Source organism: Ceratotherium simum, chromosome 18, assembly GCF_057802395.1.
Source record: "Ceratotherium simum simum isolate JZ-2026a chromosome 18, ASM5780239v1, whole genome shotgun sequence".
Classification (NCBI taxonomy): Eukaryota; Metazoa; Chordata; class Mammalia; order Perissodactyla; family Rhinocerotidae; genus Ceratotherium; species Ceratotherium simum.
The window spans coordinates 658,512-680,219 of NC_141917.1; the positions used below are offsets into that span (position 1 = coordinate 658,512).

Here is a 21,708-nt window from a genome sequence, read left to right on the forward strand (position 1 = left end):
AGGCCTCACAGGCCAGTGTTGGGACAGGGCATGCAACCTGCTGAACAACGCTGGCTGAACGCCTGGAACCTTCGCAGGCAACTCTCCTGACACTCCCCGTGTCGGGTAGGGTATAACTGAGTTGCTGAGGCCTGGGGTGACGGGCTCTCACTCCTCTGCCTCCAGGCACTCCAACGTGGTGATTCTGACGACCTCCAACATCACAGAGAGGATCGACGTGGCCTTCGTGGATAGGGCTGACATCAGGCAGTACATCGGGCCACCCTCTGCGGCAGCCATCTTCAAAATCTACCTCTCCTGTTTGGAAGAACTGATGAAGGTACTTGGACTTTTTTTTTCCTCTCTCTTCCAGTCGATTTCTTATATTTTCTTAATTCTCTGATATAGCTTTAATCACCTTAGATTGAAAAAAATTGCAATTTGTTGCATCTGGCAGGTTGAGTTAATAGTCAAAATTGTGGCCACTGACTCAATATTTTTGCGCTTTTGGCACAAAATGATCATTATGGTTGTTTGATCTACCTAACTGCAGGCAATGAGTGAGTGGGAGGGTTGTGGGCTGCAGTCAGCCTTCCTGGCAAGTCCTGGTTCTCATGGCCTTTGCAAGTGACCCATCTCTGGGTCTCAATTTCCTCCCTTGAAAGAAGAAGAACATTAGCGGTCCTGGTTCATAGGGAGGTCATCCTGACTGCCGGTCATAGTTCACAGGGAGGTCATCCTGATTAGAGGTCATAGCTCACAGGGAGGTCATCTGACTGGAGGTTGTAGTTCACAGGGAGGTCATCTAACTGGAGGTTGTAGTTCACAGGGAGGTCATCTAATTGGAGGTCGTAGTTCACAGGCTGTCCTCAGCTGCAGTGTTTGTGTCCCTTTGGTCACATGTTCTAGTGACAGCAATCAGCATAGCAGCAGTGAGCACGGTAATGTTCACAGTCGGTCTCTTGTAAATCAGTCTTACAGGAACCTGCTGCGTGCCTGGGTGGCAGGAGCTCTGGGCACTGCGGGGGCATGGGCAGTAATCAAGCCAGCCAACAAATGGAGATTTACACAGTGATTGTCATAATGGCATTATTGTAACCAGTAGTGGGGTGGGATTGACCCCCCACCCTGCAGCCACTGCCTGGCACCATGGAGCTGGGGCGCCGATGTCCTCCATGAGGATGGCACAGCTTCTATGATGGGACAGCAGAGCTAGTCTCAACTCCGGGTCAGCACTGTCCTGGTGTGTGCATCCTGTCCTGCTTCTGTGGCATGGAAGAAAGGGAGAGGGGCCCTGTGGAGTTTTGACTTGAGATCCCAAGTGGTCGGTGGAAATGTTCTAATGCAGTATTGCTGCCAAGGAGCCAGTGGAATGGCAGATCCTGCTGAAGGTCACCAAGTGCCTTCAGTGCAGTGTCATGCTCACACTTGTGCTGTGAATCCAGGGGATGTTCTAAGGTTTAACCAAGCTTACGAACTTTTTTGGGAGCTGAGCATGTGGTATAGGGGTAGTTTCTTAGATGATTTATAGGAAGTTAAGATATTCTGATGTTGTATTGGAGATTTGGCTGGTCCTGAAGGCTGCTGGTGTGTGACTGTGGCCCACTCTCTGTCAAAGAGCCTGTGGTCTGCCATTCTCACACATGCCTGCTGGACAGCACGTGTCACTGGAGTGGTAGTGGGGGACAGTCCTGGGGAGGCTGCAGGGAGCTGAGAGTGTCAGTTAGGCAAGAAGGTCAGAACACACCAAACACAAACCCTGTTTCTTAATTTTACCCACAACCCTTACTAAACCTCCAAAATGTGCAGAGAAAGCCTTTCCTTCTTTCTTCTCTCTCCTGGTTCCCGAGGGCAATCAGTTCATGTTAGAATTCATTAAGTAGTGGTCAGTGTGCCAGCCTGACAGTTTAGCATAGCTACTAGGCAAAGAGCCTCCGATGTGCAGACACATGATCTACGAGGCAAACTCGGGGACCCAGACCTGTAGTCATTTGGAAGTAGGCTGTGTCATTCCACCAAAATGAGAGTCTTACCTTAAAAACAAAAAATGGAAACCCTTCTTCAAAGGCAGGCAAAGTCCTGGCTCCAGGGCCCAACTCTGCCCAACTGTGAGTTGTGACATGTCACTGAAACCTAATACCAGACTAGACTCAATGCCTCCTAGGCCCTCCCTGCCCTGACACATGGTGAAGACACATTTTGGCCAAAAGCACAGAAGCGGCTGGGTCACTGCTGGCTTCTGAGACATGTTTTGTTATTTGTATACTTATCTTTGTTTGAAGAAGCAGGGCTCTGTATGTGTGTGTGTGTGTATGTGTGTGTGTGTGTGTCAGTGAGTGAGAGAATGAGAGGGGATCCAGCCTGTTTCTGGCGCAGCTGTGTGTGTTAAATGATCACGGTTTGTGTTTCTATAAGATGTGATGTCGTTTGTGTTCATTCTCTAAGTGCTGTTCCTGTTGTTGACAGTATGCCCTTTGTCCCCTGTGGACCCCACAGTAACTACCCTGCCTCTGTCTCCCCAGTGTCAGATCATATACCCTCGCCAGCAGCTGCTGACCCTCCGTGAGCTAGAGATGATTGGCTTCATTGAAAACAACGTGTCAAAGTTGAGCCTGCTTTTGAGTGAAATTTCAAGGTGTGAATTGACCTCATTTTTGTAACCAAGAAAAGGCCTTTTTCCGTAGTAACAAGGGAAAGTTGTAATTGACTGTAGCAGCCTGGGGTAGCAGTTTGGGGGTCAGAGGACAGGGAGTTGAATCCTGAGGCATTGCACATACTCTAGGAGAGCTCGAGAGCGCCCCTGATCTCCCTGGGCCCCAAGTTTCTGGACTGGAGGATGGAGGTCAGCTGCCCTCATAGAGGTGCCATCAGATAATGCAAAAAAGTGCTACACTTATGTCTGAAAAGATAGACGTTCAGATTAAGGCTTTCTTGATGCATTAATGATTTCTTAAAAAATGTTTGTTAAATTTTTACAAATTGACAAGAAGAAAATAAAATTTGAAGCTTTTGCTTCAATAAGCAAAATAATTGCAGGGTCCTCTGCTTGGTGCTTTGGGAAATAACAGAAAGTGTACGTTATGATTCAGCTGCCCTGGGCACCAAGGGAGAAGCACATAATGTGTGAGCGTCAAGAGTCATTGGCGTGCGTGCTGGGGACCCATGGCTGGTGGTGCTTTCCAGGTCTCAAGTGGCTTTGGTGATCAGAGAGGGAGGAAGGGGGGTGGGCCAGGAAAATGAAGCAAAGCCTCAAAGGACGGTTAGAATTTGGATAAATTGGAGAGAAATCAGGAAGGCCGTGGGCCTGTGTACAGAGGACATCAGGTGGGTTGTGCTGCAGAGACCACCAGGTGATGGCACTGGAAGAGCTGAGGGGCTGAGTCGGGCGAGCCTCAGAGTTCTGACCAGAGAGTTTGAACTTTATTCTGAAGCCATGGGACATGTGGAATGTTTTGAACGAAAGGATAGCGTGAAGAACAGTGTTTTTTAGATTGTTTTCATTCTCTGTTGAAGAGATTTAAACTAGTTTAGATGGAACAGAGGAGAGGGGTTCAGAGACTTGTGCAAAAATTAATGGAGATGTGAACCAGCCTGGTTACTTGGGGAATGTGTGCCGCTGGCCACTTGCCCACTGTGTCACACTCCATATGAGGCACTCTCGGCAGGTGCTGTGGTCCCTGGGCACAGTGGCAGCTGTGGGTGGCGTCAGGGCAGCGAGGGCCCTGTCCCACCTAGAGCAGTAGGTGAGGACCAGGAGACCAGCCTCACTCAAGTGGCTGCGGGGGAAGAGAAGAGGGATACTAGTCCTGAACATGCAACTATGTGGAGCTGACGTCCTCAAACATGGTTACATTCACAGGAAGAGCGAGGGCCTCAGTGGCCGCGTCCTGAGAAAACTCCCTTTTCTGGCTCATGCGCTATATGTCCAGGTGAGTCTCCCCAAGGCTGTCCTCCTCCCTGGGTGCTCAGTTCTCATCAGCACCCACTCCATCCAGCGGGTCGTAGCCTCAATGGGAGTGGCACTTAATACCATTGGGTACCTGCCTTATTTCATCTCAGTGTCTAAAGTGACAGGCTCCTGGGGCAGTAGGAGGAGCTCCTCTTGATGCCATACTGGCAGGGCCCCCTCAAGTCCTTTGAGAGTAGACAGACACCTTCGTGGTGCATTGAGAACTCACATCCCAGCCTCTCGGGCCTCCTCAGAGGTGCTCGTGCCCCTCGGGTCTGGGCTTAACTTACACAGAACAGTGACCTGGAGTTGCACCCACGCTTACCCTGAGCTGTGGCTGTGCCCCTCTGCCCCCCTCTAGGTGGGGTGAGTGCTGCCACATGACCCCACCAAGGGCAAGGACCACCCAACAGTGCTTGTGTATTCTTCCAGGCCCCCACCGTCACCATAGAGGGATTCCTCCAGGCCCTGTCTCTGGCAGTGGACAAGCAATTTGAGGAGAGAAAGAAGCTTTCGACCTCTGTTTGATCTGGGCTTCCTCACCTGCGCTTTTCTAATTGTGAACCCACAACCAGTAAGTGACATCACTTCCCTCAGAACCACGGCAGCCCCAGAAATCTCCGTACAACATGGCTTAGACCAGCAGTCCAGAAACCCAGGAGGCCAAACATTGTTAAAAGAAGTATGTTGTATTTACATATTTTTAAATGCATATTAGAAGACAAATGGCCTGCCATTTTCACTGTTGTAAATGGTGATAATTCAAGTTCTGTTGTCTCTTTGTCAAGAACTGTCTAGGTGAGTTTATTCCATCCTGCATACAGTTGATCAGACACAAAATTGGACTCAAGTTTTGTTTAAAAAAGATGATTTGTGTAGGTTTTATAAAAACAAAGGAGAAACTATATCACCTTAAATAAGAATGTCATCATAGCCTTAAAAAATGTACACGTTACTCAAGATAGAAGGCAGCATTTGCTTTCTGCTATGAGCTTGTTTTATTTAGTGCAAACATTTCAGAGACTATTTAATGAATAAGAAAAACCTATTTCTATGTTGTAGAAATTGAGAAAAAAATTCTGGCTGGAGTGTTCTTCACAATAATCAGACATGGCCTTATTTGTGGGAAAGGTGCAGCCACTGGTGTTCAGTTGAGACATGTGCCGAATGTACCTCATAACCCGTGCAGGCGAGCATTGTGTGGATATTTCTTCCCATTTTTTTTTTCAATAATGTTATTCATAGCTGAAATGAAGTTGCACATTAACAAATGTAAAATAAATTGGCCGCTAGTTGGTATATTCCACAGAATATTATGTTTTGCTTTTATCTCATGGTAAAATAAATTTCACATTAGTGTTTTGTACACATTTTTTAAAGACCATATCACCATTTATTATAGAACTTTTTAAGTATTAAATTTTTTTCCAGAATTTTCTCACTTTGATTCTCTCATCACTCCCAAATGCTTTGAGTTTTGTTAAAAAATTGCTCACACGATTACTTAACTTTTAGCCTGTTTTATGCTTTGAGGTGTAACTGCATCATCCAGAAGATGATGCCTGTTTTATGGGAACTGCTCGAACAGCTGAGGTGAGGGGTTCTCAGGCTGTCTGGGAGGGGGACCACCAAGGCTGTGGCACGTGCAGGTTTCATCCCTGGACTGTCTGCTGTCCTTGGCTCCAGCCAGATCCAGAACCTGGAGCAACAACAGCCTTGGAGACCAGAGCCTTTCTCTGTGGCTTCCTCATACTCACACGGAGTCTGTGGGCACTGGGGTCAGGAGAAGGTGAAAGGGGTGCTCCACACTCCAGGACTGGGGGCTGCAGCAGGCGAGGACCCTGAAACAACTTTTCTCAAGTTTGCTGCTGAAATGCCCAATGTCAGGTACCCAGATGGAAGAAGGGGGCCTGGGGAGAAGAGAGAAAGAGAGAGCCTGGGGTGCTGGGGGCTGGGGCTGGTGCAGACAGGTGGAGAGACAGACAAGGTAAAGGAGACAGGCAGGGGGAAGAGAAGCCCAGAGAGGGACAGGGGGCAGGTGGACAGGTAGGGGCAGGGCCTTAGAGCCCAGGCGCTTGGGGCAGAGGATGAGAGATCTGAGGGGGAGGGGTCCACCAGATGAGACTTGTTTCCCAGAGAGTGGGTTCCAGAGTGGGTGCGTCTGATGCATCTGCCCATGGGCCACTAGAGGGCGGCACCGCTCCATGGGAGTTATTTTGACAGTCTTCTTTCTCTATCACATGAGTTGTCAATAACTGGAAAACTTCTTTCTCTATAACATGTCATTATCTATGACTGGAAACCTTTTGCTATCACCTAACTTATCATTTGTGACTGGAAACTTTCCCTGTCTCCTGAGTCATCATTAATGACTGGAAGCTGTTCTTTCTCTATCATCCGAGTTATCACTTATGACTGGAAACCTTCTTTCTCTATTACTAGAGTTATCATTTATGCCTGGAAAACTTCTTTGTTTATCATCAGAGTTATCATTTATTACAGGACCTTTGTTCTCTATCACCTGAGTTATCATTTATGGCTGGAAATCCTCTATCTTATCACATGAGTTATCATTTATAACTGGAAACATTTTTTTCTATCGCCTATGTTATTTATGACTGACTGTAAACAGTGTTTGTCAGTCACCTGAATTATCATTTCTAATTGGAAAGCTGCTTTCTCTATTAGTGAATTATCAGTAATGACTGGAAACATTTCTCTATCGCCTGAATTACCATTTATGACTGGAAACCTTTCTCTATGACCTGAATTTTTATTTATGAATGGAAAATCTTCTTTCTCTATCTTCTGATTTATTTATGACTGGAAAGCTTCCTTCCTTAATCCTTAGTTATCATTAATGGTTGAAAACCTTTCTTTCTCTATCATCTGAGTTATAATTTATAACTAGTAACTAGTGACTAGTAACCTGATTACCTGACTTATAATTTTTGACTGGAAAACTTTTCTATCACTTGAGTTAGCATTCCTGACTTTGTCTTTCTCTGTTATTTCAGTTATCATTTATGACAGGAAACCTTTCTCTATCACCTGACTTGTCATTTATGACTGTCATTTCTTTATCACCTTACTTATCATTTATTATTGGAAACCTTTCTTTCTCTATCTCCTAATTTATCATTTATGATTGGGAACCTTCCACCATATGACTTATCATTTATGACTAGTAACCTTCTATTTTTACCACCTTAGTTATTATTTATGACTGGTAAACTTCTTTCTCTATCATCTGACTTATCTTTTATGACTGAAAACCTTCTTTCTGTATCACCAGAGTTAATTATGACTAGAAACCTTGTATCTCAATCACATGAGTTATCAATTATGATAGGAAACTTTCTTTCTCTACCACCTGACTTGTCATTTATGACAGAAACCCTTCTTTCTCCAGCACCTGACTTTGTTGTTTATGACTGGAAACCTTCTTTCTCTATCACCTGAGTTATCATTCATGACTGGAACTCTTTCTCTACCACCTGACATTGTTTTTGACTTGGTACCTTTCTGTATCATATGAGTTACCATTTATGACAGGAAACCTTTCATTCTCTGTCATCTGAATTATCATATAAGACTGGAAAGTTTCTTTCTCAATGACCTCTGCTACCATTTGTGACTGAAATTCTTCTTTTTCTATTACTTGAATTATCATTTATGATGGAAACTCTATCACCAGGGTTACCATTTATGACTAGAAACCTTATTTTTATTATGTTGATTATCATTTGTGACTGGAAAACTTCTTTCTCTATCACCATATTTATAATTTATGACTGGAAATTTTTCTTCCTCTATCTCCTGATTTGTTATTTATGATTGAAAAAATCTTTCTCTATAACCTGAGTTATAATTTATGACTGGCTACCTTCTTTCTTTATCATTTGCTTTATCACTTATAGCTGGAAACTTTCATTCTTTATCACCTGAGTTATCATTTGTGATTGAAAGCTTTTTTCTCTATCACCTGAGCTATCATTAATTATTGGAAGCCTTTCTTTTTCTATCATCTGTCATATCATTAATGACTAGAAATCTTTCTTTTTTTATCACCTTAGTTATCTTTTTTGACCAGGAGCTTTCTTTCTATATCACTTGAATTATTATTTATGCTGGAAACCTTTCTTTCTCTAACATGTGAGTTATCATTTATGACTGGAAACCTTCCTTCTCTGTAACTTCACTTATCTTTTATGACTTAAAATTTTCCTATTTCATGAGTTATTATTTATAACTGGAAACATTCTTTCTCTATCACCTGAGTTATAATTTATGACTGAAAACCTTTCCTTTTTTCTCACCTGAGTTATTGTTTATGATGGAAAACCTTGTTTCTCTATCACCTGAGTTATAATTTATAACTGGAAACATTCTCTATCATCCTATGTATCTTTTTGACTTGAATTATTCTTTCTCTATCAAATATAAATAGAAAACATTTTTCTGAATCACCGTAGTTATCATTTATGACTGGAAATCTTGTTTCTCTATTACCTGAATTATCATTTATGACAGAAACTTTTTTCTCTCTTTCACCTGAGTTACCATTTATGACTAAAAACCTCTCTCTGTCTCTGAATTATTATTTATGACTGGAAACCTTTTTTCTCTATCACCTGAATGATCATTTCTGATGATACTTTCTTTCTCTATCACTTTAGTTATAATTTATGACTGCAAACCTTACTTTCCTATCTGCTGAGTTCTTATTTTTGACTTGACACCTTTATTCTCTATCACCTATGTTATCACTTATGACTGAAAATCTTCCTTCACTATCACCAGAGTTATTATTTCTGACTGGAAATCTTTCTTCTCCTGGTTTATCATTTATGACTGGAAACCTTCTTGTTCTATCACCTGCATTATCAATTATGTCTTTATCACCTGACCTCATTTATGACTTGAAACATTCTTTCCTTACCTGCTATCTATAGTGACATGAAATTTTTTTTTCTATCACCTGAGTTATTATTTATGACTAGGAACCTTCTTTGCCCATCACCTGACATATCGTTTATAACTGGAAACTTTTCTTCTATATCACCTAAGTTATGATTGGAAACCTACATCTATCACCTGAGTTATCATTTATTACTAGAAATCTTCTTTCTCTATCACCTGAGTTTTTATTTATGACTTGAAACCTTTTCTCTGTCATCTGAGTTTTCATTTATGACCGGAAACTTTCCTTAAAACCTGAGATATCACTTATGACTGAAAACCTTTTATCTCTATTACTTTAGTTATCATTTATGACTGGAACCTGTCTTTCTCTGTCACCTACATTGTAATTTATGACAGGAAACCTTCCTCTTCTGTCACCTGAGTTATCATTTATGACAGGAAATCTTTCTCTGGCACTTTGGTTATCACTTACAACTGAAAACTTTTCTTATCTAGCACCTGAGTTATTTATCACTGGAAAACTTTTGGTCTCTATCACATTTGTTATTTATGCCTAGAAATCTTCTATCTGTATCATCTGAGTTAACATTTATGACTAGAAATATTTATCATCTGAGTTATTATTTATGATTGGAAAACTTCTTTCTCTTTCACCTCAGTTATCAGTAATGACTAATACTTTCCATTTTTATAACTTGAGTTATTATTTATGACCTGAAACCTTTCTCTATCACTTGACTTATAATTTAACTGAAAACTTTCTTTCTGTATGACCTGATATATCATTTATTACAGGAAACCTTTTGCTTTCACCTGGATTATCATATGACAAGAATCTTTCTATCTACTGAATTATTTTTTATGACTGGAAGGAAACCTTTTTTCTATAGCAGCTGAGTTATCATTTATGATGGGAGACCTTATTTCTCTGTTACCTGAATTACTGTTTGTGACTGAAAACCTTTCTCTATCACCTGAGTTATCGTTTATCAGTAAGAATCTTTTTTTTCTCTATCTCCTCAGTTACCATTTATGATAAAATCTTTTTTTCTCTATAAATGAACTATTATTTGTGACTGGAAAACTTTTTTCTCTGTCACCTAAGTGATCATTTATGACTGGAAAACGTAAGTCTCTATCATCTGAGTCATCATTTATGACCAAAAACCTTCTTTTTCTATGACTAGTGTTATCATTTAATACTTGAAACTGTCTTTCTCTATCACCTGAGTTATCATTAATACTGGATACATTCTCTCCTCATCTGCCAAGTTATCATTAGGACTGGAAACCTTTCTTTTTCTCTCACATAAATTATTGCTTGGACGAGGAACCTTTTTTTTTAGTCACCAGAATTATCATTAAGACAGGAAACTTTATTTTTTTATCACCTGAGTTATTATTTATGACTGGAAACTTACTTTTTTATGTCATGTGAGTTATCATTTATGACTGGAAATCTTCTTTCTCTATAATCTGAGTTATCCTTTATGACAGGAAAACTTTATCACTTGAGTTAACATTTATGAATTGATACTTTTCATTTGTGACTACAACCTGCTTCTCTGTCACATGAAATCATTTATGACTGGGTACCTTCTTCCTCTATCACTTGAATTATCATTTATGACTGGAAACCTTTCTCTATGTCTTGAGTTTTCTTTTATGAATGCCTTGTGTTCCCAGAGCTCTCTACGTTGCACACCTTGTTTCACTTTAATGGTTTTCTTTTCCTAACTCAATAATGTTTTCCTGGAGAAAGAAAAAGCATTAAATAGAAGTTTGAGAAATATAGCTCTGAATTCATGTGTCCTGACCAGTATACTCTCTGTTGTTAGTTTGAGGCACAGATTTTTTTCCCCCACTTTATTTTTCTTCGTAGTCATTTGGGAAAGATATCACTATAAATATTTCTTACACTATTATGTACTCAATAGACTCCCAAAATGCCATACAAGGTGAAATTGCTCAAGGCAACAAAATAAGTTATTAGGTTATCCTAAGAAAGCTTAAGTTGTTCCTAATGTGTCTATTTAGTCTTCCCGAGTCATTAAAAAAAAGGAGCCTCTTTCGACCACTTGGGTTTAGGTTAGCAATTGCTCTAACATAAGTTTGTTTTGTTTTTTCTTTTTGAGTTTTTCAGAAAGTAAAGGGCATCTGTATGGTGCTGTTGTCAGCTTACTCATTGTGGGCATTCACAGCATGCTCCTGCTCCTCCAGAGCTACTCTGTAAAGACATGTCATCCTAACTTGTTGACTGAGAGAGGGGACTCAGAGTCCTAGTGGCTAAACTGTTTGCTCCAAGTTGCCCAGAGCCACTAAGCTGCAATGTAAAGTGCAAGACCAGGTCTTCCGGCATTTCCCATCACGCCTGAAATATTGAAATTAGGAAATTAGGCGACATCTCTACTGTGTAACCTTTGGCAGATGGCATGCTGGATTCAGTTCCCTAAACAGGTGTTCGCTTTGCCCCGCACTTGTTTGGGGGCCGACAGTGTGCCCGTGCACCAGGAAGGCCAGGAGTGAATACACCTGTCCTCACGAAGCAGAGCAATGTGTGCCTGCAGGCACCCTGCCGCTTCTCTCTGCTCTTCGCGCCTCCAGTAGCCGGAAGAACCGGCTTGGGCTTCACGTGCTCCTTGCGTTTGTGACCACCCACGAATGGTAACTAACAGTGTGAAGTCACAGAGGAGGCTCAGCCACTGATTACACAAGAATTCTCAGCTCCTTCCTGCAGCCCTCATCCCCTGGGCTGTGATCACAGAGCCCAAGTGTCGGGGTGTCCTGAGCAGCCCGGCACCCTGGAGGGGGAGGGTGGGACACTAGCCCCGTGGAGGATCTCACCTGGCCACCCCGGACAAAGCCGTGGGTCCAAGATGGCAGGTCCTCGGATAAGGAGCAGCCATGGTGACACCTGAGTCCTCACTGCCACTCTTCATGGGCCTCCGAGTGTCCTTTCTCTGCAGCCCACGGCATGTGGGCTGGGCTGCTCTCTCCACCCATCCCCTCCCTCCTCTTCTGTCTCCACTGCATCCCTTCTCACCTTTATCCCTTTCTCAGGGAGCTTGGTGGGGATGACTTTTTCTTGGGTGGAAGGTGCGCAGAGCTGGTTTAGCTGTTGGTGAGTCCTTCTAACATAATATTATTTTACATTGATTTGTTAGTTTTGAAGAAATGTGCTTAAGCCAGGCATCTCTTTGGGAGTATCTTAATTCTCCTGTTGCTTAACAGCCACCCCAGACCCATGTAATTTATATCCAAGGTAAGTAGAACCAGTTGTGTTTGGGGCTAAAGAGGGCGTACTGGCTAATGTCAGTGACGTCCAGAATAAAGTTCCAGTGTTTGAGGGTCGTATTTAACCACCAGATGTTTACCTTAATTAAGGCCATCTTGACTGTTAATGTTTGCATTTCACACTTCCTCCTGGTGCCCAGGGAGCTGATCACCAGGCACACATTTCCCCATGAGCACGTTCACCTGTGAGCACGTTCACCTGTGGACACATTCACCTGTGAGCACTTTCACCTGGGACTATGTTCACCTGGGAGCACATTCACCTGTGAATATGTTTACCTGTGGGCATGTTCACCTGTGATCACGTTCACCTGTGAGCACATTCACCTGGGATTACATTCGCCTGTGAGCACATTCACCTGGGATTACATTCACTTGTGAGCCCGTTCACCTCTGAGCATGTTCACCTGGGATTACATTCACCTGTGAGCCCGTTTGCCTCTGAGCATGTTCTCCTGGGATTACATTCACCTGTGAGCATGTTCACTTGTGATTACATTCACTTGTGAGCACGTTCACCTGTCAGCACATTCACCTGGGATTGGGGCAGGAGCACAGTCTTTAGTTTTCAGAATTGAAGCCTGAAACAAAGTGTGGGGTTTTAGATCTTCTCTCCCTGGCATCGGCCCAGTGTTTGACTTGAGCCTTGTCTATATGAGGTGCTTGATGCCTCCTGGACACAGGTGTCTCCTCAGTCTCAGAGTTCCCCTTCTCTGGTCCACCCACTGCACCTATGGCACCAGAGGGTGATCCAATTCCTAAGTCAGGGTATCAGGAATAATGGCAGAAAAGTGTCCAGAGCTTGACTACACCCCAGCTGGACAGGCAGGGCCCTGAGGTGGGGGTCACCCGCCTCCCCATGGCCATGGCCCAACAAAGCTGGAGAACATTTGGACAACCGGCCAGGAACATCATTCTTTTGGCCTTGCCAGGAGAGGTGGGAGTGTGCCCAGGTGGGAAAGTGACCATCCAGGTGGAACATGACCAACCAGGTGGGAGGGCAACTGCCCAGACTCCACTGGAGGAGTGTCCCAGTGGGCCGCACCATGGGGCCATGGGAAGGTGGCAGTGGGATCTCTCTGGCTCTGGGCTCTTGGCAAAGCTTGGTTTATTTTACCTTTGGTTTTGAGGACTTGTTCTGTGGGCTTTGTGGTGGGGAAGGGGCTCAAGAAGGGCTCTTCCTCCTTCCCTGCCTCTTCCTTCCCCCCTCCTTCCCCATCCTTCTCCCTTCCTTACTCTCCAATCGCAGAGAGGTCAGTGGCCTTGGGAGAGGAGACCAGAATGGACAACGGGCTTTGCTTAATTGTGCCTCCGCAAGAAGGCTGCAAAAGCTGGGAAGGTGAGGAGCAGATGAGCCCCCTCACCTATGCTGTCAGGTGGACAGGTGAAGAGAGATCAGCATGCCTGACTGGGCTGGCCGAGTCACTCTGACCCCTTGCCTTGTCTGAGGACTGGATGGGCAGTCTGAGCCAGGACAAAGCATTCTCAGACCGGCAATCGTCCCTGTGTCGGTTCCCTCCCCGCGTGGGTTCAGGTCCCAGACACACTGTCTTCAGCACAGGCAGCGCCCTTTCCTAGGACAGGCCGCTCTCCCCATCAGGGTGGTCCATTTGTTCAGAGAGGAGAGTAGTGTATCCAGAGGGTTTAGGGCCTCCAGGGGGCAGAGGGGCCCTGTCCACTGACACAGTGGGGATGTGCCACCCTTGATGGACGTACTCATCCCACATGTGTATTGGGACAGGTTGCCACACGCTGGCCAGCGCCCCTCACCTCGCGCTCTGACCACAGGTGGCTCCGTGGAAAGTCGCTGTGGAGGGAGCAGTTTGCTCTGAGTTCATAGAGTTTTCAGATTCATGCAGCTGTGATTCTGGCTTAGAGGACGCTGGGGCCTCCCTGCCGTGACGGGGGGGGTGAGTCTGTCTGAGCCCCAAGCCTAGAGCATATCTGAGATTTTAGATTTAGGGAAGATATAAACTCAGTCTCTCTGGCTCTGGGGAGTGCTCACCATGCGACAGGGAGTGTGGGGCAGCCTGGGCCATGTGGCAGGACGTGCATTTCACAGTACTGTGTCAGTCAAGAGGACCTAAGTCAAAGTTACCCAATTCTGACAAAACTGAGTACTCCACCCAGGTGCGTTGAGTTCAGCCCCCCTCGTAAAGACGGGTGACTATGCGAGAGACACTAACAGGGCGGCCAGCGGGACTCAGCCCTGGTCAGAATTGAGAGGCATACCCACAATCTCACAGAGCTGTGCACACACAGTCATGTACACAATCCCCCAAGTGCACACAATCTCACAGACACAGCTGTGTGCACAGTCACACACATAACCCTCCAAGTGCACACACAGTCTCACGCAGTTGTGTGCAGGTAGTCACGCACATAATCCCCCAAGTGCACACAAAATCTCGCACAGCTGTGCACACACACACACAACCCCTGCTATGTGCACATAGTCACACACAATCCCCCAAGTACACACAATCTCACATGCAAAGCTGTGTGCACAGTCACACATGCAATCACTCAAGTGTGCATACAGTCTCACACAGCTGTGTGCACACAGTTACACACAGAGTCCCCCAAGCGCACACACAATCTCACAACACAGTTGTGTGCAGTCACACACAATCCCCCAAGTGCACACACAAGCTGTGTGCAGTCACATACACACACAATCCCCCAAGTGCACACACAATCTCACACACACAGTTGTGCAGTCACGTGCACAATCCCCCAAGTGCACACACAGTCACACACACAGCTGTGTGCAGTCACACACACAATCACCCAGGTGCACACACAATCCTACACACACAGTTGTGCACACAGTCACACAATCCAGTAAGTGCACACACAATCTCACACACAGTTGTGCAGCCACACACAATCCCCCAAGTGCACACAATCGCACACACAGCTGTGTGCCGTCACACACACAATCCCCCAAGTGCACACACAATCTCACACACAGCTGTGTGCCCAGTCACACACACACAACCCCACAAGTGCACACAGAATTGCACACAATCTCACACACAGCTGTGTGCACAGTCACACAATCCCCCAAGTGTGCACACAATCTCATACACACAGCTGTGTGCACAGTCACATACAATCCCCCAAGTACACACACACACGCACAGCCGTGCACACACAATCACATGCAGTTGCAGGTTTGAGACTGCACACACAATCTCATGCTTGCACAATCCCACCAGGTGACTGAGCCAGAGCTGTCTTTACACAAACAGGGCGTGCCTCCATTTGCGAGGACGTTCACATGATTGAGGCAGGATCCCAGACCACCAGCGAGGATGAATTTCTCTGACTGACTTCATATTTCAGGCGGAATGGCCTGGGCTGAGGAGGGTGCTGCTGAGTGCGGTCCCTCCTCCCTTAAGATGCAGGTCTGGGTCCTTCCGACAGCCCCTCAGCGAGCTCCCAGCCCTCAGGGCCACTGTGAGTTCTCGCTCTAGGTTGCGTCCACTCATCCAGTCCTCAGGCCACCCTGTCCCCATACTCCAGCTGCCTTTTCAGACAGGGAAGAGAGGGTGGGCTGGGTGGGGAGCGGCCTTTTGGGATGTGTGGACAGACAGACTCTGCTTTGCACAGCCTAATGTCTGGGCCTGGAAGGTCTGCCTTGGAGACACATTGAAGTCCAGTGAGGGCTCCCTGGGATCAGCCAGCTCCCCATGCTGCAGCCTCTGGGCCAACCTCACTTCCAGAATGTTCCAGAGTGCTGCTGGTATGTGTGTGGCCTGCTGGAAGCGACAGCCGAGGGAGCGCACAGGAGGGCGAGGGCTGGTCATGGTAACTGTCGCCCACGTGGCCTGGTGTGAGCTTCTGGGCGTCTCTGAACAGAAGTGCTGGCCCATGGGCGCTGTGCGTGCTCTGGGCTTGCCCAGACCCGCAGTGGTGAGACAGTCACACCCCCTCGGCCCTGCGCTATGGCTGAGAGCAGGCAGGAAGGACTTGGAAACTGAGGACACGCATTGCAAGGGCGCTGTGGGCTGGCAGGCATGGACAGCCTGGCATGCAGCAGCCTCTCCGTCTTCCAGGGCAGGGCTACCGGCTCGCTCCCTGATGATGGTGACTGCGCTTTCGCTGAGCAGTCGGCTCACAAGGCAGAGCCTCATGCCCCTCCTGTCCCAGCAGGCGGGTCTTGCCTCTGTGGGCTCCAGGCCCAGTCCCCACTGCCCCTGGCTCTCCCACCTGCCTTTTAAATCTCGGGCAGCCTGGTCCCACGCTCCCCGGCTTGAGGATCAAGGGCTCACATCTGAATGCCTTGGGCTCCGCAGGCAGGGACAGCCCCAAACTCTACTGTGGACCAAAGCTAACTACTGGCCTTCTCTTTAAAAACCTCTTTCCTTTTGGCCATTTCAGGGAAGAGTCCTTTCTCCTGCCTTTGGACACCTGCAAGGTTGCTGGTTGAGTAAAGGTCACGTCAGCGACCCTGCCAGCACGAGCCCTCAGGTAACGTCGCAAAGGGAGATGGGGGCGCTGCTCTCAGTGGCTCGACAGGGACAGCAGACCCAGTCCTCGTCTGATTTGGGGCCTTCCGATCTGGAGCAAGGACGTTGATGTCAGGAGCGCGAAGCCGGCCACTTCCCGAGGTCAGAAATGTCAGCAAGCCTCCGGCCCAACTCTCCATGCCCAAGGCGGGGTCTGGGTGGGGGACTGGCCCCACCCTGTGAGAGTGCAGGGTCTGCGCCCACACTGGGGGTCCTCCTGTCAGAGGGGAATTGGCTGCGGAGGTCCTCCCCTCAGGGAAGGGCAGGCAGGGCTCCGTGAGGACTCCGTTGTCCTGCCAGCCTCGGCTGCTTCTGGCTAATTTGTTTCCCTTTACATAAACTCAGGAAAACTGGTGCAGCCTTCCTTGAAGACGCTTTCTGTACTTGCATCTGTAAAGTGGTGCCTGAGCTGGGTCGTGAGCTTGGCCCGCTCACCGGTGTGTTTGTGTTCTGCACAAAGGAGCAAATCCCTTTTGCAGACAACGCTCCGATGGAGGGCATTGGCCGCCATGTGGGATGCTCCGCTTTCTTTCAGGAAGGGACAGAGTGGCCTGCCCAGTGGACATGGCTGCCACGTGGCCTGAGGGTGGGTGGGGGTGAGGCCTGCCCTCAGCTCCACTTCTGGGGCCCACCTCAGCACCAGCTGCTCTGGATGGGGCGGTGGGTGAATGGTAAGTCAGAGGGCTCGTGGTGATAATAAGACGACACATCAACACCTGTGGGACTCTTCCTGGTGCGCACTCTGACCAGAGCTGTGAGAGCTGCAGAAGCTCCGGAACCTTCTGTGTCAGGAGAGCAGGAGCCACGCGGGGGCAGTCCAGCCAGGGAAAGCCTGTTTCTGGTCCACCCACCAGCTTCTAATAGGGTTATGTTTTCTGCTGAGACACACGACTTCTCTTATTTCCCTTTTGCGGAACAGTTGGCAAGTGTTCCAGATGGTTCTCATTCAGCTAAACTCTTGGAATGGAAGGGAAATAGGACCCATTTCTTAAGTTGGATGCACAGGTGGAGAAACCATATATGCCGTGTCCCGATGAAAAAGACAGCGCTTCTAGCAGGAACAGTGATGGGCGGACACGAGTCAGGCACTCTTTTCTTTTTGAAATCCACCCAAAGTTAGGCTTTGTGTAGAGTCCAGTGTCCTCCATTGGAAAATGAATGGCTCAGTGTTTACTTAGTGTAAGAGATAAGCGTAATGGCTGGGACTTGGACTCTAGCCGGCAGATGATGAGCTGTCAGCTTACAAGGGTCAGAGGCTTTGGTCTGGAATCGTGTGAGTAACTCTCCGGCAGACCGTTCGTCTCCTCTTCGTAAGAAATTGGAGTTGACGCCTTGTTTGCTCGACACAAACCCTTTAGTCATTGAGACCCTCGGGAAGTGGGGTGCTCCCGAGCACATAGGGGTCCTGGGAATCCACATACACCCGACGGGGCCCAGGCAGGAGGAGAACCCCCAAGGCTTGGCGACTTCATTCCCTCAGCTCAGTCCAGGCGCGTCAGCCAAGTGGCTGGATAACTGCCTCCCAGGTTACGGGGGATATTTCAGAAAGTGCTTCTTAAGATGCACAGAGGATGGTTGTGGTGGGCGTGCCGCTAGGCGCCCTACTGATTGTGCCATAGTCTCCGAGCCTTACTATCATTACTCCGAAGTGCGCCCATTTATTCCCACATAAACCCCATTCCAAGCTTCCCTCTTCTTAGCTGCACTTTGCTAGTGACAGAGGTGGAACAGCCTTACCAGTGTCACGTGGCTAGCAGTGGTGGCTCCGGGGCCACGCGATGTGCAGCACACAGAACAGAATTTAAAACACGGAACACCACGTAATTCAACCTGAGAGACCTCCAATTCTCAACCAACATTGTTATCTCGTCTTGAGTCGACTGGAAGCTTTGAGCAGGGGGAGGGCAGGCATCCTTTCCTGTCTCCTCTTTCCAGCGGACGGTCTACACGGCTCCTGGAGGCAGAGCGCTTGCAGCCCGCTCGGCCCACATCCCATCAAACCAAGGGTGCTCCTCCTGCTTAACGTTCCACATTTGGTCTTTTCTCCTTTTCTTTTTGCCTCCCACTGCTGAGACCAGATTTTCTTGGAAAGTTACATGTCTGTCTTTATCTTTATGTTGCTCCTAAGTCATTGGGACCACACTTTGGGCTATTTCATCGATTCCCCTAATTTGTCACCGTCTGTGCCTCCCTCCTCGGTCTCCCCTCATCTCACCCCACATCTCCTCAGACAGGGCTCTGCGTCCCTGGAAATGCCACTTCACCCTCATATCCGGCTTACACTGTGGCTCCTATGAAGCCCGAGGCTCGAGCAAACTTGGAAACCTGGCCCCGTCGTCCTCAGCTGCCATGGCTGCTTGTCGATCCTGCTCTTCGTGGGGTCCCTTCCCTTGAGCATCTGGACTTTTCTCCTTGCTTTTCTGCTCTTAAGTTTAAGGACGATGGTTACAGGTGGGGCATTTCACCATGCGTCTCCTGTGGCCCTCCACGTACGCCATCACCACAGTCTCATTTCTTTTTGTATATGTCCATTGTCACTGGTTTTGTTCTCTCCTCCGGGCCCCTTGGATGCCGGTGCCGACCGTCCATCCCCCATGCCCGTGACCCTCTGCCCTAGTCCTCTGCACCCCTCTCTTGTGCACCTGCACCTGGTCAGACTCCCCCAGGGCCTGCTGGGGGCTCCAGGGTGCCCTCTACCTTCTGAGTTCTGGATGTCGACCATCGTGCATCTTATTGCCGACACTTGCAGCTCATTCTCCTGCTGACTGCTCATCCTGTGCCTGCGCTGCCTGTCCTCGTCTCTGGGGTTATTTGATGACCTCTCCTCATTATGCATTTTATCTGTTACTGTGGAAGTTGCTCTCTTTGCTCTCTCGGCGGCTGCTCTGGGCCGTGACACACTTCCGAGAGTCCACACACCTGTAACCTCTCTGGACACACACACACCTGGCAAACCTGAGTTCCCCTCCCCCGATGCGCGTGCTGCTGCTGCATTTAGACCTGTGACCCCACAGCCCTGAAGGACCTTCTTTTTAGTCTCCATTTGTTTTAGTTTATCCACACACATAGAATTTTCTTTGCTCTCCTCCCCTTCCTCACTGCGAATGTTTCGTCCAGGTTCCCTCTGCCACGTCCGAGCACCATGTTTCTTTATGAGGTGGTGAGACTGGTGCCCAGATGCAGGCAAATGTCCCCACAGCAAAGCCGGCTTCCACCTCTGGGCTGCAGCTTCCACACGGCTCTGAGCAGCCTCTCCGTCCTTGTCAACTGACGACGCCTTTGAGAAGGCACTCCCCACGTCACCGGCATTTTTGCTGCTCTGGCAGGGCACCTGGGCTGCCATACTGCTGCTCCTGATTTTTCTGAGGATGTTTGTATGTGCTTTTTAAACTCACAGTCCCGCTGTCCCATTACGTCTGCCTCTCCAGGCTGTAGTCCATCAAGGCCACACCTCTCAGTTTTGGCTCCTGGCTGCATGGTGGGGCTGGGGTAGGGACGGGGCCGATGCCAGGCTCTGTGCAGCCTTGGCTCCTGGACACTCACAGGCTGCTCCGAGAGGCCGTGTCTGACATGCGTGGTGGAGCCATTCCTGCCTCCCGCGGCACAGGTGCAGAGTGGGGACCAGGGATGGAAATCTGGCATCCCACTGGCTTCCCAGACTACACTGGGGAGGCAATGATGGGCTGGTGACGGGAAGGAGGGCCAGGAGAGGACTGCGGTGGAACCTGGTCAGCGTCCTGGAGAGGCTTCCGTCTGAGCTCTCGCAGGAGCTCTGCAATTTCTTCCATCACGTTGAAGCGGAAATAGAAGGTGGTGTAAGATTCCTGGGGTGCACGGCCCTGTGCCCTGGTCCACCCGGCAGGCTGGAGAGTTTCTGTGGCTCATTTGCCAAGACCTCACGTTCCATAACACTGAGCCCACCAGTGAAATGGAAGGGGCAGACGCTCTCTCCCCAAGGGAGTGGCTGCAGAAAAGCTACCCTGAGCTTCATGGGAGTTCAGACAAGTCCCCAAGAGCCACCGACTCAGCCAGCCTGCATCCTCTCCAGCGGGGGCGAGGGCCATGGTTTGGGTGCTGGAGGTGAAGTCAGAGGGTGCGCTGGGCCAAAGGAGTGAGCCCAGGACTCAGCACCAGGAACAGCCACCAGGTGGGCCCAGGCGGGGACCTGTCATGACTGACCCGCTGCCCCAGGGGAGCAGGGGCCACTTCCCACAGCCACACTAGGACCAAAGGAGTGGCTCCAGCCAACACTCGCGTGTGAGAGCTTCCGGGAGTGGAACACGCTGAGACTCTCTGGCAGTGACCTCCAGCAGGATCAGACGTGACCATGTCAGTGTTTCATTTGACTTAGAATTTTCCTTTTGTAACAACGCTGGTCAAAAGCGAGGCTGGAACCCACTCCCATGCTCCTAGCAGTCCGGGGACCACTGACCTGTATCCACGCACCACCAGGAAGGTGTCCAGGCTGGGCCGGGGCCCCTCCGAGCAGACAGCATGGTGGCACCTCATTCTGAGCTGGGCCAGTCCCCTCCACCTCCCCTCCCCAGATCCCTGGGGCCAGTGACCCTGGCTCAAGGGTCAGGAGGGATGTTGGGGGCAGCCTACCTCCCATCCCTCCACTGACCTCAGAGCCCCACCCCCACGAGCAGGCAGTTCAGCAGGAGAGGGAACAGATGGACAGACCGGGGACACAGAGGATGGAAGTTCTTGTGAAAAGACTACGTGTCAGCCGAGCAGGGTGGAGTCTGAAGATGGCAGAGAAGACATCAACCAACCTTCTCTCCTCTTACCGTCCATCCTGCTCTGCGTGGCTTGTTCTCTTCTTCCGACTTCTTGAGTTAGATGCTTAGCCCCTGACGGTCTCGTCTTCTTTCCCAGCATCAGCATTTTATAAATCTCCAGGTACCACTCCTGCTGTATCCCACAGCACTCACCTCCAAATGGTCCCACTCCTGTGTGGTTTCTTCTTTGATCCATGAGTTATTTAGAAGCATGTCTCAAGATTTCGAAAAGTATTTAAAGTACTTATTTTTGCTATTTATTTTC

The 21,708-nt window shown here is 48.2% G+C and overlaps 1 protein-coding gene across 3 annotated transcripts in view; it reads left to right on the forward strand.

Annotated features, from left to right (window-relative positions):
- Nucleotides 1-17,017, forward strand: part of TRIP13 (thyroid hormone receptor interactor 13) — a 30,769-nt gene extending 13,752 nt beyond the window's left edge. The window contains exons 10-14 of one of the 3 annotated variants that reach the window (XM_087443085.1): nt 166-319; nt 2,502-2,614; nt 3,839-3,908; nt 4,361-4,502; nt 16,535-17,017. In XM_087443085.1, coding sequence (XP_087299211.1) covers nt 166-319; nt 2,502-2,614; nt 3,839-3,908; nt 4,361-4,456 — 433 coding nt within the window. In that variant the 3' untranslated portion in view covers nt 4,457-4,502; nt 16,535-17,017. Of the gene's footprint in view, nt 1-165; nt 320-2,501; nt 2,615-3,838; nt 3,909-4,360; nt 5,362-16,534 lie in introns of those variants that run through there. The other 2 variants (XM_087443084.1, XM_004440034.3) reach the window with 2 other exon arrangements.
- The last annotated feature ends 4,691 nt before the right edge of the window (nt 17,018-21,708 follow it).